The sequence below is a fragment of the Panthera tigris genome, chromosome B2, assembly GCF_018350195.1.
Source record: "Panthera tigris isolate Pti1 chromosome B2, P.tigris_Pti1_mat1.1, whole genome shotgun sequence".
NCBI classification, from domain to species: Eukaryota; Metazoa; Chordata; class Mammalia; order Carnivora; family Felidae; genus Panthera; species Panthera tigris.
Window position 1 is genome coordinate 21,195,237 of NC_056664.1, and position 17,701 is coordinate 21,212,937.

Below are 17,701 nucleotides of genomic sequence, written 5' to 3' on the forward strand. Positions count from 1 at the left end.
TAAAAAAGAAAACTTAAAAACATATGTAAGGCACCCTCAAACTCTATAAGAAGAAAATAACCCAATTTATTTAAAAAAAATTTTTTTTGGGGTGCCTGGGTGGCTCAGTCGGTTGAGCGGCCGACTTCGGCTCGGGTCATGATCTCACGGTCCGTGAGTTCGAGCCCCGCGTCGGGCTCTGTGCTGACAGCTCAGAGCCTGGAGCCTGTTTCAGATTCTGTATCTCCCTCTCTCTGCCGCTCCCCCGTTCATGCTCTGTCTCTCTCTGTCTCAAAAATAAATAAACGTTACACAGAATCCGAAACAGGCTCCAGGCTCTGAGCTGTCAGCACAGAGCCAGATGCGGGGCTCGAACTCACGGACTGTGAGATCATGACCCGAGCCAAAGTCGGCCGCTCAACCGACTGAGCCACCCAGGCGCCCCGAAAATAACCCAACTTAAAAAGTGGGCAAAACGGTTTTAATAGACGCTTCACTAAAAGGATACATGGATAGCAAATAAATATGTGAAAAGATACTCATCATTGAGATGCACATTAAAACCACAATGAATACCACTACATAACCCATTATAGTGTCTGTTAAAAAGACTGATCACACTGAGGATTGATGAGTACGTGGAACAACTACAAGTCTCATATGCGGCTGATGGGAATGTAAAATGGTACAGCCACTTTGGAAAACATTTTGGCAGTTTATTAAAAAGCTAAACATACACCTGCCATTGGTCTACTCTTAGGTATTTACCCAAGGAAATGAAAGCATATGTTTCTACAAAGATTTGGATGTGAAAGTTTCTAGCAGCTTTATTTATAATCAAAAACTGACAGCAACTCAAATGTCTAGCAACAGATGAATGGATAAAAAAATTGTGGTATGTCCACACGATGGAATACTACTCAGCAAGAAAAAAGGGATGAACTACTGATATACATGCAACCTAGATGAAGCTCAAAATTGTGTGGAGTGAGAAGAGCCAGACAAGAGTAAATACTGTTCGCTTCTATTCTATAAAACTCTAGAAAATACAGACCAGTCAATAGTGACAGAAAGCAGATGGGTATTTGCCAGGGCTCACATAGAGTGTGGGAGTCAGGGAAGACAGGCAGACAAGAAAGAGGAATTACCAAAAGGCAAGAGGAGGGGCAGTGATGGATATGTTCATTATATTGATTGTGGTGATGGCTTCATGGTTGTATATATATGTGAAAACAGCAAACTGTACTCTTTAAATATGTGCAATTTAGGGCCACCCAGCTGGCTTGGTCAGTTAAGCGTCTAACTCGATCTTGGCTCAGGTCATGATCTCATGTTTCATGGGATCAGGTGCCATGTCAGACTCCATGCTGATAGGATGGTGCCTGCTTGGGATTCTCTTTCCTTCTGTCTGCCCCTACTCCAATCATACATGCACATGCTTTCTTTCTTTCTCTCTCTCTCTCTCTCTCTCTCTCTCTCTCTCAAAATGGGTAAATAAAAATAAATAATAAATGTTTAATAAAATATATTTAATAAATTGAATAAAATTGTTTAATAAAAATATGTGTTGTCATATGTCAATAATACTCTTTTTTTAAATTTTTTTAACATTTATTTATTTTTGAGAGGTAGAGAGAGAGAACAAGTACGGGAGGGGCAGAGAGAGAGGGAGACACAGAACTTGAAGCAGGCTTCAGGCTCTGAGTTGTGAGCACAGAGTCCCACGTGGGGCTTGAACTCACAGATGGTGAGATCATGACCTGAGCCAAAGTCAGACCCTTAACCAACTGAGCCACCCAGGCGCCCCTCAATAATACTCTTAAAGCAGTTAAACTTTACACACACTTCAGCAGAAACTTAAAATTTTGATTCCTTTTCACTGTAATCCAAAAAACTGCTTTATGAGAGCTATTCCTTCACCTCTAAAACAAATATTCTTTAAGGAATATTCTGCTCTTATTTCTTTAATCTGAGGTTAACAAATTTAAAAAATTCAGTCAGCAGATTTAAAAGAGTTATTACTTTGATCTTGAAAGCCATTAAAGAAATCCAAAACGTGCCATGAAGTCTATAAATGAAAAACAGAAGTGAGTAAGAATTCCATATTGCTTTAGTTAGAGGTCACGAGATACCTGAAGCTCCAGGTGAGGAGTGCAGGGAAGTAATAGAATGGGAAAAGCCAAGCCCTATGCTAATAGTTGATCAATACGGATTTTAGTCTTCCCCACTTCTAGACCTTTCAAAAACTTTTAGATTCTCTTCCCCTTGATTCCATCTGTTAAACTGAGATCATAATATCTGTACTCCCTACCTTAAATAATGTATGTAGTCAGAAGAATAGGACCATTAATTTGGTATTGTCCCCATTTATTTACATAAGAGAGAATAAGAGAGTGGCTATTCCCGCAGCAAATTTGTTTTGCTGTTGCTTCTCCTATGGGATTTCACTACAGACATGTAAGTATATCTAAAACATTAGAAGGTTGATGGCCATTTTGGGGGCACCTGGGTGGCTCAGTCGGTTAAGTGTCCAACTGCGGCTCAGGTCATGATCTCAGGGTCTGTGAGTTCAAGCTCCACATCAGGCTCTAGGCCGACAGCCCAGGGCCTGGAGCCTGCTTTGGATTCTGTGTCTCCTCTCTCTGCCTCTCCCCCACTTGTGCTTTCTCTCTTTCTCTGTCTCTCTCTCTAAAAATAAACATTAAATTTTTGGTAGTTTTTTGTGTGTAAAACATTAGACCTTAGGTCAGAACATGACATACATTGAGCTGAGCCTTTTTAAAAACTTGGTGTCATTTATGCAAGTTGAGACTATGTATCAAACCTGAAAATGCATCATCAGGGACATCAGTGCTTTACTTCAGATGGGAGCAAATATATCAATGCACTGGTTATAAATGGAAAGAGGATAATGAAGATTTTGGGCAGACGTTCGTTTTCACTAACAAATGTTCAATTATTTGCAAAGGTCTTTCATAATGTTAAATTGGAGGAAGTTATAATTGTGAGTATAAAATTATAAAATTATTTCTGTTCCTCTGTTATAAATGCAATCTAACTAGGATTAGTGTCTATTAATTCACTTGTGATACAACTTGGTTTAAGAGAATCTTGGAATAAGGGCACCTGGGTGGCTCAGTGGATTAAGTGTCCAACTCTTGGCTCAGGTCACGATCCTACAGTTGTGAGTTCAAGCCCCACGGTTCAGCGCTGACAGTGCTGAGCCTACTTGGGATTCTCTCTCTCTCTCCCTCTTTCTCTGCCCCTCCCCCACTAGTGCTATCTCTCTCTCAGAAACAAATAAATACACTTAAAAAAAAAAAGAATCTTGAAATAAAGTATAGGCTACTGTTCTCATTAGTTCTCAGCAACCATGTGTGGTTTTCATGGCAGTTTCCAGGTTAGTATTTTTACTGATGTTTCTCCATAGATCACAAAATTAGGAAATCTTCTAGAGTCAAAAGAAGACCATTGCAACAGACTCACTGAAGAAAATGACAAATATCAAAGATACGTAGGCAACTTAATAAATAAGGTACAAATGTTCTTATAGAAATATTTGTCTTTAAAAACTATGCCAAATATTAAAATAATAGAATTTTAGTGCTACAAAGGATCTGAAGAATGATGGAACACATTTATATTGATTCTTTTCACTTCATAATGACATTATAAAATGCTCCCATCAGCCTTTTAGCTGACATCTAACAAAGAACATTCTGTGTATCTATCCCCTGCTGTTGGCAATTTTAGGTCTTAGTATTACGACTTCATTTTGAGGGTAATTGTAGATCTTTTCAACTTAACATTCTAGTTTACCTTCTGAAAACTGCATTAACTTTAACCAAACAGGCTCTAACCCTTAGCTGATACATCTACCACTTGTGTGGAAGACAACTGGATTATAGTTGACTCACTACAGTTGTCCATTTTCTGACACTTCACTCTTTCTGCATGATGAATAGGTACTTTATGATTCTATTTCTATTCATATTCCTGATTTCAAACTGTAAGGAAGATGTTTTGCCTACTGTAAAGCTATTGATGAAATTCACATAATTGAACTTCAACTGAAGAGATTTTTATAAAAGCAAATATAAACAAAAATAAAAATTCTAGAATTTATCATAGAATAATTTTTTGGCTTATTTTTTTCAAGGTTACATCATACGAAGAAATTATCGAATGTGCTGACCAAAGGCTTGAGATATCCCGCTCCCATATTGTACAGTAAGTTGAAAAAAGCTTAGTTTTTAATTTTGTAAACATTTACCGGTATTTTATTTTGCTCTCTGGCTTACCAAGTTTATTTTTTTAGGCTCCTAGAAAGAGGAAAAATGTGAAGTTTTTATAAATTAAGGCCATTCTTCAATCAAATAGTCTGCTCAATGTCTGACTACTTGAATAACCAGATTTTCATCTTCTTTTCTCAGAGCTCCCTTTGATTTCAGGGAGGGGGGTGGTGACAAACTTAGTGAGAAACATCCAAAAATTTCAGGAGCTATTCCATGGTGTTCAGGTAAAATAACCTTGCAATGCTTAGACTTTATTCACAAAAAGTTTTGAATGCACACCAAATGAAACATATATATATATATATATATATATATATATATATATATATATATCAAGTACCAACTAAACTCTCTCATGAGAATGAGATTCAGCTTGAGGCGTCTGGGTGGCTCAGTCAGTTGAGCGTCCTACCCTTGATTTTGGCTCGGGTCATGATCCCAGGGTCATAGGATGGAGCCCCACATCAGGCTCCACTCTGAGCACAGAGTCTGCTTAAGATTCTCTCTCTCCACCTCTGGCACTCTCTTTCTCTCTCTCTAAAAAAAATAAAAATAAAAATAAAAAATAAGGTGCACCTGGGTGGCTCAGTCAGTTAAGCGTCTGACTTTGGCTCAGGTCATGATCTCACAGTCTGTGAGTTCAAGCCTCACATCAGGCTCTGTGCTGACAGCTCAGAGCCTGGAGCCTGTTCAAATTCTGTGTCTGTCTCTCTGCCTGTCCCCTGCTCACTCATGTGCACTGTCTCTCTCTCTCAAAAGTAAATAAACATTTATAAATAAATAAATAAAATTCTGCAATTTTTTTCACTTATTATCTTCATTTCTCATATGCTGTTTCTTCATCCTTCCCCCAATTTCATTTATACTGTGCTGGCTATCACTAAGCTTAAGCAAAAGGTCTTACATAGGTAAGGAACATAGAAGGCACATTCTTACATAGAAGGCACACCCCACATGTGAACTTTCTATAGGGCTAACTCACCACAAGATAACTAACAAAGGCAGTTCGGGTATTTGTACCTTGGGAAGTTTGTTTTTGTTTCTTATTATTGTATCTAAGCAGAATGAATGTTAAAACAATTTTCCCATTTTTCAGACTGACATTGACAAATTTTAAATTTGAAAGAGGAAAGGAGTGTTAATTATACACTGAAGACAAGTAAAATAAGACTCCTCCTTAGCTTGTAACCAAGAAAACTCAGCCAATGTTCAAACATCATGGGCTCATGAAATATAGAAATAACAAATAACCTAATATTTCTAAACCAATATCAAACCATCACTCTGGCCACATTTCTTTGTCGCAGTCATTTTTAAAATTCAAATTTTTTTGAACTTACATTTCAGAAAAGTGACTGATCCACTTTGTGGCCAAGAAGAGATTTGAGGGGCACCTGGGTGGCTCAGTCAGTTAAGCATCTGATTCTTGATCTCAGCTTAGGTCATGATCTCACAGTTGATGAGTTCAAGCCCCACACTCTTCACTGACAATGTGAAGCCTGCTTGGGATTCTCTGTCTCTCCCCTCTGCCTCTGCCCCTACCCCGCTTGCTCTCTCTCAAAATAAATAAACTTAAAAAAAATTTTTTTAAGAGAAGAGATTTGGGGTGCCTGGGTGGCTCAGTCAGTTGAGCATCCGACCTCGGCTCAGGTCATGATCTCACGGTCTGTGAGTTCAAGCCCCGCGTCACGCTCTGTGCTGACAGCTCAGAGCCTGGAGCCTGCATAGGATTCTGTGTCTCCTTCTCTCTCTGCCCCTCCCCCATTCATGCTCTGTCTCTCTCTGTCTCAGAAATAAATAAACATTTAAAAAATAAATAAATAAAAAATAAAAAGAAGAGATTTGACATCTGGGTTCTATAAATTTTACTAAAATGGTTGTCAACTGTGGATGCTCATTAAAATTCCCTTGAATGCTTTTTAAAAATATCACAGTGCTCAGACTCTACTCCCAGATGCAGTAAACTAAAATAACAAGTGGGTTCTGGGCATCAGTGTATTTCAAAAGCTGTCCAGGTGATTCTAATGTCTGGACAGTTCAAGAACCACTGCCAGATGTCATGTGAGTTGATTTGCTTTAAGTGATAAGAATCATCATTTTTTAAATCAAATATAGTCTCTTACATTCATGAAAGCAGTTTTTTTAAATTATCATGAATTAGCTTTGATCTTTAAAAATATTTTTTGATGCTTTTATTTATTTTTGAGACAGAGAGAAAGCACAAGCTGGGGAGGGACAGAGAGAGAGGGAGACAGGAACCGAAGCAGGCTCTGCACTGACAACAGATATTCTGGTGAACTCATGTGAGATCATGACCTGAGCAGAAGTTGGATGCTTAACTGACTGAGCCACCCAGATGCCCTAGTTTTGATCTTTTTAAAAGGTGTATGCTACATCAAAAATTATCAAATACATCATTAGAGCAATGTTTCTTTAAGGTGGTGCTATTCTGTTAAAATTTAGCAGTGTTTGAAGTATCTTTAAATATTTTCACTGGATATACTGTAAGTTTTCAATTTACATGCCTTGAATTTTAGAAACAGCTGCTTGCTTATAAAAGCCGTTAATGACACTTGATTTTTCTAAAAGACTAAATAAAAGAAGGAACTTGGTGAGATCCATTTTGCGCATGCAGCCAGAGTAATCTTTCTGAAATATAAATCAATCTGATCATGCCTCTTAAAACACTTTTAGTGATTTCTTCCACCACTTTTAGATAAAAGAAAAATCCTTAACATGACCTAAAATTTTCTTCACAATGTGGATTTTGCCTGCCTCTCCAGTCTCATCTCCACACTCCCTGCATTGCCTTCAGCCACACTGGAGACGTTATAGCTTCTCGAATGCATCACATTCCCTTTGGCCTCATAACTTTAGCATAGGCTGTTCCACCTGGAACGCTAAGGCTACCTGCACCTCAGTTATCTCCTACTGTTCTTAAAATCTCTACCCAAGTGCCCTTTCCTCAGAGGTATATTCACTGTCTTCCCAGTCTGAGTAAGGCAGCTTTTCCGTAATGCTACAGAGATTCAAGTAACCAAGCATCTGTCTCCCGAACACTGCTCTCCCTGTAATACCTGTGGCCAGATCAGTTTCAGGTATAAAAGTACCGCTCCATATATTCCTGGTTCAGGGACAGTTTTCTATGGAATTTTAGACTTGTTCTCTGTACCCTCCTCCCCATCACATCTATGACAACATCTTGGTGAGAGGTAGATCCTCTCACAAAAATATCCCAGTTCAGAGTGCCTGGGTGGCTCAGTTGGTTGTTAGGCTCAGGTCATGATCTCATGTTTCATGGGTTCGAGCCCCACGTCAGGCTCTGTGCTGACAGCTCAGAACCTGGAGCCTGCTTTGGATTCTGTCTCTCCCTCTCTCTCTGCCCCTCCTCCCCCAAATAAATAAACATAAGCAAAAATTTTTAAAATATCCTGGTTTAACATACAGATGGCCAACAGTTACATGAAAAGATGCTCATGTCACTAATCATCATACAAATCAGAACCACAAGGAGAAATCACCTCACACCTGTTAGAATGGCTATTAACAAGACTAGAAATAACAAGTATTGGCTAAGATGTGAAAGAAAGGCAACTCTCATGCACTATTGGTGGGAATGTAAACTGGTGCAGCCACTGTGGAAAGCAGTACGGAGGTTCCTCAAAAAATTAAAGATACCACTACCATATGATCCAGCAATTCTACTTCTAGGTATTTATCTGAAGAAAATGAAAATCACTGCAGCATTATTTACAATAGTCAAGGTATGGAAACAACTGAAGTATCCATTGATGGCTGAAAAGAAAAAGAAAATGTGATGTACGTATGCAATGGAATATTATTCAGCCATAAAAAAGAAGAAATTCTACCATTTGTGACAACATGGATGGACCTTGAAATGCTAAATGAAATAAGTCAGAGAAAGACAAATACCATATGATCTCACTTATATGTGGAATCTAAAAACTAAAACAAAACAAGCTCATAGATACAGAGAACAGATTAGTGGTTGTCACAGGTAGGGGGTTGGGGGGGCGGTGAAATGGGTAAAGGGGGTCAAAAGGTACAAACTTCCAGTTATAAAATAAGTCATGGGGGTGTCATGTACAGCATGGTGACTGTAGTTAATAATACCATGTTGCATATTTGGAAGTTGCCAAGAGGGTAAATCTTAAAATTTCTCATCACAAGAAAAAAATTTTGTAACTCTATATGGTAACAGATGGCAGCTAGACTTATTGTGGTGATCATTTCACAATATATACAAATATTAAAGCATTATGCTGAACATCTGAAACTAAAATGAAGTTTTATGTCAATTATATCTCTCTAAAAATTATTTTAAAAGCCACAAATTAGATAGCACTATTTCAAAGTGCATTAAACCCTTGAAGAGCCTCCCCTCACCCTTAATATAAATGCAAACTCTCCACTACAGCTGCTAAAACCCTGAATTTTTTTACCTCATGCTCTTTCTCCCACCTCATCTTGGTCTCTCCTTACCTATTCCTTGTAGTTGCTAGAACTTGGCAAGACATGTCTGTCTCAGGGCATTCACACTTGCTCTTTCTTCTGCCTAGAATGTTTTCCCCTGACCTGACATTTTGCCCTTCTCAACCTATAGTCTCTGTTCAAATGTCACCTCCTCCGAGACCTTCTATGACCACACTATCTAATGTGACCCTTCTTCCAGTCCCTCTGTATCACAGAAATACATACATACATAATACATGCTCAATGAACAGGATAGACAGTAGACTGGTCACTGAATAAGAAAGAATAAGTGAGTTAGAAGAGAAAAAAACGCATACACTATTACACAAACACATAAGAAATAAAGGTCAAGTGAAACTGCTCAGAGGAATAAGATCCAAACTACCTGGAATTTCAGAAAAAGAGAATGGAATGGTGGAGAATAAACTATGGAGGATTTTTCAGAACAGGATAATGTAAAGAAACCAAGACCTAGAAATGTTGTTGTAAAATTAAAGAACACTAGATAGGAAGAGGGGATCTTAAAACCAGGCTTAAGAGAAATGACCTTATCTGCAAATGCAAACCAGCTTGACTGACCTCTGTCCTGTGGATAGCAACAACAAAAGCCAGAAGAGAGTGGAATACTGTCTGTGAAGTGCTGATAAGAGTCACTGCCAACCTAGAATGTTTTATCCACTTGAACTCTTGAAGAAATGCAGATAAGATACAAAAACTTCAGACAAAAACATAGATCATTTCTTGACAATAAGACTTTATTGCTAGAAACTTCGAAATGAAATGAAAACAGAGAAATGACAGCAGGTGCAGCAGAGATTAATTAAGGAGATATTATAATAAAAACTTTATACCAATGATTTTGAAAAATTAGATGAAATGGAGAGTTTATAGAAAAAATATTAAAAGCAAACAAGGACAGCCTGAGAAGCATAAATGATAAATTAATTTCATCATAAACATAGATACAAAACTTCTCAACAAAAATAAACAAACTGAATCCAGCAATGAAAAGAACAACAATGCTTCCTGAGCAAATTGAATTTATTACAGCAATGAAACATTAAAAACTCTATTAATAAAATCCACCACATTAACTGATTAAAGGAGAAAATAGCATTTAAATAGGCTCAGAAATTCTACAGCAGTATACATTAAAAATATTTTTGTACAGCTCATGACAAAAATACAAATAAGGGAATCTTGTACTTTTTTTTTAAGTTTATTTTTATTTATTTTGAGGGAGACAGAGACAGCATGAGTGGGGGAGGGTCAGAGAGAGAGAAGACAGAGAATCCCAAGCAGGCTTTGTGCTGCCAGTGCAGAGCCCAACACGGGGCTCAAACTCACAAAACCACAAGATCATGACCTGAGCCAAAACCAACAGCTGGCCGCTCAATCGACTGAGCCACCCAGGCACCCCAGGAATCTTCTACTTTTTGATTAAGGGTATGTTCCCATCCCATGCCCTCCCAAAACCCAAAGCCAATATAATAATCAGTTGAAACACTGTAAGTATTTCTTTCATCTGAATATCAGGAACAAGATAAATAAACCCATTGTTGTTGACAATTCTATGTAGTAATATGCTGGCAGTCCCCACCAGCGTCCTAAGAAGAGAGAAAGAAATTGAAATTGTGAATATTAGTATAAAAGTAACAAAATTGTCATTATTTTCCAATGATATACTTGCCTACCCAGAAAGCCCAAAATAATCTACAGATGAATTATTGATATTTACAAATGACTTTAGCAAAATTGACAATCATGAAAAACTTCTAAAGTCAATTTAATTTCTTTACACTGTAAATAAACTAAATAAAATTTTAAAGTCTATATATAATAGCAAACAAAAGTTCCCTACAAAAAATGTGCATGAACTTTTGAAAGAAATTTTTGTCTTTATTGGAAGATTAAAGAATACATAAGTAAGTGGAGTGCAATAAAATATTCATGGAGTAATGAGTAGAAAGCTTTAATAATTAAAAAAAAAAAAAACCAGGGCACCTGGTGGTACAGTCCATTAAGTGTCCAACTCTTGACTTTGGTTTGAGTTCAAGCCCTGCATCGGGCTCTGTGCTGATAGCACAGATCCCCTCCCTCTCTCTCTGCCCCTCCCCTGCTCATGCTGTGTGTGTGTCTCTCTCTCAAAAATAAATAAATATTAAAAAATTTAAAAAGATAAATAAAATTCATATGGAAATTCAAAGGGCCACAGAATGGTCAAAGGAACTTTGAGAAAGAAGGACAAAATTGGGGGAAAACCTGATTTTAAGACTTTCTGTGAAGCTACAATAATCAAAACAGTGTGGCATTGATGTTAAAATAGGAAAAAAGATCAATGGAACAGAATATGGAATCTAGATACAAACCCACACATATATGGGTGACTGGTGTCTCATAAAGGTGCAGACGTGATGAAGTAGAGAAAAGATTGTTTTGACACATATGGTGCTGAAATACTTGGATATTCATTTGTTTAAAAAGAAAAACTTTGGGGCGCTTAGGTGGCTCAATGGGTTAAACGTCCTACTTCAACTCAGGTCATGATCTCATAGTTTGTGGGTTTGAGCCCCATGTCGGGCTCTGTGCTGACAGCTCAGAGCCTGGAGCCTGCTTCCGATTCTGTGTCTTTCTCTGTCTTTGCCCCTCTCTGTCTCTTTCTCTCTCTCAAAAATAAATTTAAAAAAACTTAAGAAAAAACAGAAAAACTTTAATTTATACCTTGTACTACAGCCAGAAAAAATTCAAAATGCATATTAGATCTAAATTTAAGAGCTAAAACTATAAAACTTCTACAAGAAATATAGAAGAAAATGCCTCTAACCTTAGGTTAGGCAATGATTTAGAAAAGACACTAAATCCATTAAAGAAAATTTGAGGGGCACCTAGGTGGCTCAGTCGGTTAAGCGTCCGACTTTAGCTCAGGTCATGATCTCGTGGCTTGTGAGTTTGAGCCCCACATCGGGCTCTGTGCTGACAGCTCAGAGCCTGGAGTCTGCTTCCAATTCTGTGTCTCCCTATCTCTCTGCCCCTCCCTCACTCATGCTCTGTCTGTCTGTCTCTCTCAAGAATAAATAAACATTAAAAAAATTTTTTTTAATAAAATTTGATAATTGGATTTCCTCAAAATTAAAAATTTCTTAGGAAAAAAAAAATCCTAAAACTTATGTAGAATCACAAAAGACCCTGAATAGCCTAAAGCAAATGTTGAGAAAGAAAAACAAAGCAGGAGACATCACACTTTCTGATTTCAAGCTATATTTATAAAGTGATAGTAACCAAAACAACATGGTACTGGAATAAAAACAGACACATAGACCAATGGAACAGGACCAAGGGCCCAGAAATAAACTCACACATTTACAGTCAACTAATATTTGATAAAGGAGCCAAGAATATTTAATGGAGAAAAGACAGTCTCTTCAATAAATGGTGCTTAGAAATTGGATATTCACATGTAAAAGAATAAACTAGAACACTCCTTTCCACCATTCAAAAAAAGAACTTGAAATGGATTAAAGACATAAATGAAAGACTGAGAACCATGAAACTCCTAAGAAAAAAGATAGCTTAAAAAGCTCCTGGACAGGGACGCCTGGGTGGCTCAGTCGGTTAAGCGTCCAATTTCGGCTCAGGTCATGATCTCACAGTTTGTGAGTTGGAGCCCCACATCAGGCTCACTGCTGTCAGCACGGAGCCCACTTTGGATCCTCTGTCTCCCTCTCTCTCTCTGTCCCTCCCCCTCTTGCACTCTTTCAAAAATAAATAAAACATTAAAAAAAATTAAAAACAAAAAGCTCCTTGACATGAGTCTTGATTTTTTTGGATGTGACACCTAAAGCACAGGCAACAAAATAAAAAAAATAAAGAAGTGGGACTACAGCACACTAAAAACTCCGCATGATAAAAGAAATAACAAAATGAAAAGGCAACCTGCAAAATGGTAGAAATATTTGTAAATCATATACCTTATAAGGGGTTAAAATCTAAAATATGTAGAGAACTCATACAACTTAATAACAGGAAAACAAACAATCCAAGTTTAAAATGAGCAAAGGACCTGAATAGGCATTTTTCCAAAGAAGATATTCAAATGGCCAACAGGTACAGGAAAGCATGCTCAACATTACTAATCATCAGGGAAATGCAAAATCAAAACCACAATGAGATATGCCTTCATACCTGTTACAATGGCTATCATCAAAAAGACAAGAGATAACAGGTGTTAGCAAGGAGATAGAGAAAAGGAACACTTATGCACTGTTGGTGGGAATATAAATTGGTGCATCCACTATAGAAAACAGTGTAGAGGTTCCTCAAAATATTAAAAATAGAACTACCACATGATCTACAAATTCCATGTCCTGGTGTTTATCCAAAGAAAATGAAAACACTCAAAAAGATATATGTATCTTTATGTTTATTGCAGCATTATTTACAATAGTTAAGGTATGGAAGCAATCTAAGTGTCCATAGATGAATGAATGGATAAAGAAAATGTGTTATGTACACACACACACACACACACACACACACACACACACAGAAGAATACTATTCAGTAATAAACAAGAAGAAAATCCTGCCATTTGCAACAACATGGATGAAACTTGAGGGCATTATGCTAAGTGAAATAAGTCAGAAAAAGACAAATACTATGTGATATCACTTATATGTGAAATCTGAAAAACAAAATAAAAGAAAACCCAAACCCATAGAAAAAGAGATCAGATTTGTAATTAACAGTGGTGGGGGATGTGAGGAGGCATGAGAATTAGGTGGAGGTAGTCAAAAGGTACAAATTTCCAGTTATAAGATATGTAAGTACTTGGGATGAAATGTAAAACATGATGACTATAGTTGAACATTGCTGTATGGTATATTTTAAAGTCCCTAAGAGTAAATTATAATATTTTCATCACAGGAAAAAATCTTTTACTCTTTTTTAAAAGTTTATTTAATCTGAAAGAGAGAAACAGCATACATGCCAGAGAATGGGAGAGGGGCAGAGGGAGAGAGAGAGAAAATCTTAAGTAGGCTCCACACCCAGCACAGAGCCCAAGATGGGGCTTGACGCAGGGCTCTATCTCACAACCATGAGATCAGGACTTGAGCCCAGATCAGGAGTCAGACACTTTACCAACTGTGCCACCCAGTTGCCCCTATTTTCTCTTTATTTTTCATGTATTGATATGAGATGATGGATGTTGACTAAACTTATTGTGGTTGTGGGGAAATAGGTTCTACTTACATAAATGGGTTAGAAAAAAGTTTAGGGTGGAAAGCCACCACCACGGGGCAAAAGCACTCGAGATTAGGTAGTGAGATATTGTAATGGGATCATGAGTACTTTCCATTCTGACACCAATATACTATTGTACTTTGATCACAAACTCCACTTGCCCTCAAGATCCTTTGCTTACACACAAGTTAATGATTACTATCTGATTGTTTTCTTCCATTCACCATGTGTGTAAGATCTTGTTTTCTTCACATTCGCCACGTGGGTAATATCTTGTTTTCTCCACGTTCACCATGTGGGTAATATCTTGTGAACTCAAATACGGAGACGAAACCCCTGTTTGGGGCTCTTGTCTCCTCCCAGACATTAGCCTCTCACATATTCAATTCTGCATCCACTGTCTTGCTGGACAAGAGAGAACTCCAGGCTCATAGTCTGCAACATGTGGTAATCATTTCACAGTATGTATAAATCAAGTCATTATGCTGTACACCTTAAACTTACATAGTGCTATGTATGTGTCATTGTGTCTCAATGAAACAAAAAAAAAAATTAAGCTTCTGCTCTTCAGGAGACAGATAGAGGAATGAAAAGACAAGCCACAGTCTGAAAGAACACATTTGCAAGTCATATCTGATAGAGAACTTTTATCCAGAATATATAACAAATCTCAAAACTCAGTAGTAAGAAAACAACCCAATTAAAATGGCAAATATTTGAACAGATACTTCACCAAGAAGATATATGGATGATGAAGAAGCACATGGAAAGATACTCAGCATCATTAAAAGACAAAACCACAATGAATAACTCTACACAACTACTGGAAGTTTTCAAAGACTGACTCTACAAAGTATTGGCAAGGATGTGGAGCAGCTGACCAGCTCAGACCATCCCGGTGGGAATGGAATATGACACAAGCCACTCTAGAAGCAGTCTGGCAGCTTCTTCCAAAGTTACACAGACACTACTGTATGATTCAGCACTCCTACGTGTTGATCCAAATGAGGAGGAGATGCCAATATTAAATAGGCCCCCTGTTTACAAACAACTTGAGTTTATCATGCTTCATTATTAGAGAAAATGCCATGGAATAAGTCTTTGTATTTCTAGACTTGTGTACACACAAAGATGACTGTGCATGCCAGCTTTATTTGTAATAGCCCAGAGCTGAAAACAACCCATATGTCCCTCAAATGGTAAAATGATAAATTGTAGAATAGCCACACAGTAGAATACTACTCAGTGATTAAAAAAAAAGAGAAAATGAATGGACTCTTGGTACATGGCAACAACATGGATCAATGTCAAAATAATTGGACTGAATGTAAGATTCCATTATATAAAATTCTAGGTGATGGAAAGTAATCCATAGTGAGAGAAAGCAGGTCAGTGGTTGTCTGGGGACTTGGGGGCAAGGAGGAATGGGAGTGAGGGATTACACAAGTACATGAGCAAAATTTTGAAGATGATGGATATGTTCACTATGTTCATTGTGATTATTGTTCTCTGGGTGAATATATATGTCAAACATCAAACTGCATGTTAAATTTGTGCAGTTCATTATATGTCAGTTATACATTAATAAAGATGTTTAAAAAACAAAGAACAAACGCCAGTGCTAACACAGACTTTACAATGGGTAAGTCTGACTTCCACTCCCAGGCAGGGACATCATGCCATCTGTTGGCTTGGTCCAGTTAGCACTTTCATTCTGCTGGATGGTGCTGCTCTGCTTGCTTGGCTTTCTGCATGAGCTGCCAGTGTTCTTCAAGGGAGGATATCACTTCCCCCATGGAAACCAATGACTCCACCTACCTGGCCTTAGGCTGTGACTTTTTGTCCTCAGCTCTATGCACAGGAGCACTGTGTATAAGTACGTTACATTGGTGCTTGCAGCACGCTTAGAAGAACTTTTCACTCTCTCTCCTTTTTTACTTTTTTTTTAAATCCTAAAAAAAATTGTTTTTAATGTTTATTTTTGAGACAGAGAGACAGAGCATGAGCATGAGCATGAGCAGGGGAGGGGCAGAGAGAGAGGGAGACACAGAATCCGAAGTAGGTTCCAGGTGTCAGCAGAGAGCTGAATGCAGGGCTCAAACCCACAAACCGTGAGATCATGACCTGAGCTGAAGTCAGACGCTTAACCTACTCAGCCCCTTTAGTCTCTCTCCTTGAGTATCCTTTTCCTCCACGACTTGGGCTGTTGTTTGTGAGCTCTAGAAAGACAAAGATTTATTCCATGGCATTTTCTCTAATAATGAAGCATGACAGACTCAAGCTGTTTGTAAACAGAGGACCTATTTAATATTTTCATCCCCTCCTGGATGGACAACATCTCCCCTTTAATCTTTGAAAACAAAAGCCTGATATCTCTGGACAATAATGCAGAGGTTTCAGAATGACACCCCATGAGGCATATCCCAAGGCAGATGTGTTTTGTTTGGTCCATCTAATGTTTAAAGTATTTTTGAAATATTGCTAATATTTAAAAAGGAAGATTTCCTGTAAAGATTTAGATTTCCATCTCTTCTTTAAAATTAAGATCTAACATCATTAGTGCAACATTCCCACATGGCAACATCAGGCAACATCAGCCAAGTAGCAACTTTGTCCTTTAGGCAGGGAATGGGTATGATTCCCTCCCAATCATGGGGGCCCCCAAATGTGGGGCGACCAGACTTAGTGGAAGCCAGTGGCCTGGGCAATGAAAGAATTCACATGAGGCAGAACAAAGGAGATAGAAGTTTATTGAATACACCGAAGGGAGCAGTGGGCAGGACAGCAGAGGAGAGACTGTCTGCCACAAGGCAGTGGGTGGGGACTGTATTTAAAGAGGGAAGGTGAGGTGGTATGGTGACCAATGGAATTTTCCCTTTTTTGGAACTGTGCCTGGCTGTAAGTAACCCATTGGTCAGCTAGGGCTTATGGATATTTTGAGGTAGGCTGCCTGATGGGCCGGGTCTGTATTCAGCCAGGAGGTTGGGGTCACTGTGGGCCCTTTTGCCTTGATCAAGTTTTCATGGCTCAAGTCTGTTACTTAAAAGTGACCTCTACAATAGGGGCAAATGCTCTCTGGTTTGTCCAAATCCCCACTTAGCTGGCTTTACTCAGTTCACATACTTGCTTGACTCTTCCATAGGCATTTGAGGTAATGACTTCTGCAAGAGAATTTCCTATCCTCCACAGATCTGTTTACTCTCCATAGTAGTCTGAAAAACAGCTTCCCAAAGACATCCAAATCCCATTTTCTGGAACTTGTGAATGTGCCCTCGTATGGCAAAAGAGGCTTTGCAGGTGTGATTAAATGAAGGATCTTGAGATGGTGAGATTACCCTGCATTATTCGGGTGAGCCCTAAATGCAGTCCCAATTGTTGTTACAAGAGGGAGGCAGAGAGAGTGAAGTTTGATGACAGAAGATGGCAATGTGATCAAGCAGCAGGAAGAGTAAAGGCCATGTGCCGAGGAACCAGGAGCCAAGGAATTAGGACAGAGGCCAGAGAGAGGGAAAAGGCAAGGCAAAGAAGGCTCTTTCTGAGCCCCTGGAGGGAGCACATCCTTGCTGACACTCTGACTTTAGCCCAGTGTATCTGATTTCAGACTTCTGACCTCCTGAACCGTGGGAGAATAAAGGTGTGTTTTTCAAGCCTCCAGCTTTGTAGTCATTTGCTGCAGCAGCCACAGGAAACTA

The 17,701-nt window shown here is 38.4% G+C and overlaps 1 protein-coding gene across 9 annotated transcripts in view; it reads left to right on the forward strand.

The window, feature by feature from the left end:
* CAGE1 (cancer antigen 1) overlaps nucleotides 1-17,701 on the forward strand; it is a 55,774-nt gene that overhangs the window by 32,378 nt on the left and 5,695 nt on the right. For 7 of the 9 annotated variants that reach the window (XM_042985770.1, XM_042985771.1, XM_042985772.1 and 4 more), the window contains exons 10-11: nucleotides 3,410-3,514; nucleotides 4,139-4,209. In XM_042985770.1, coding sequence (XP_042841704.1) covers nucleotides 3,410-3,514; nucleotides 4,139-4,209 — 176 coding nt within the window. Of the gene's footprint in view, nucleotides 1-3,409; nucleotides 3,515-4,138; nucleotides 4,211-17,701 lie in introns of those variants that run through there. The other 2 variants (XR_006217499.1, XM_042985774.1) reach the window with 2 other exon arrangements.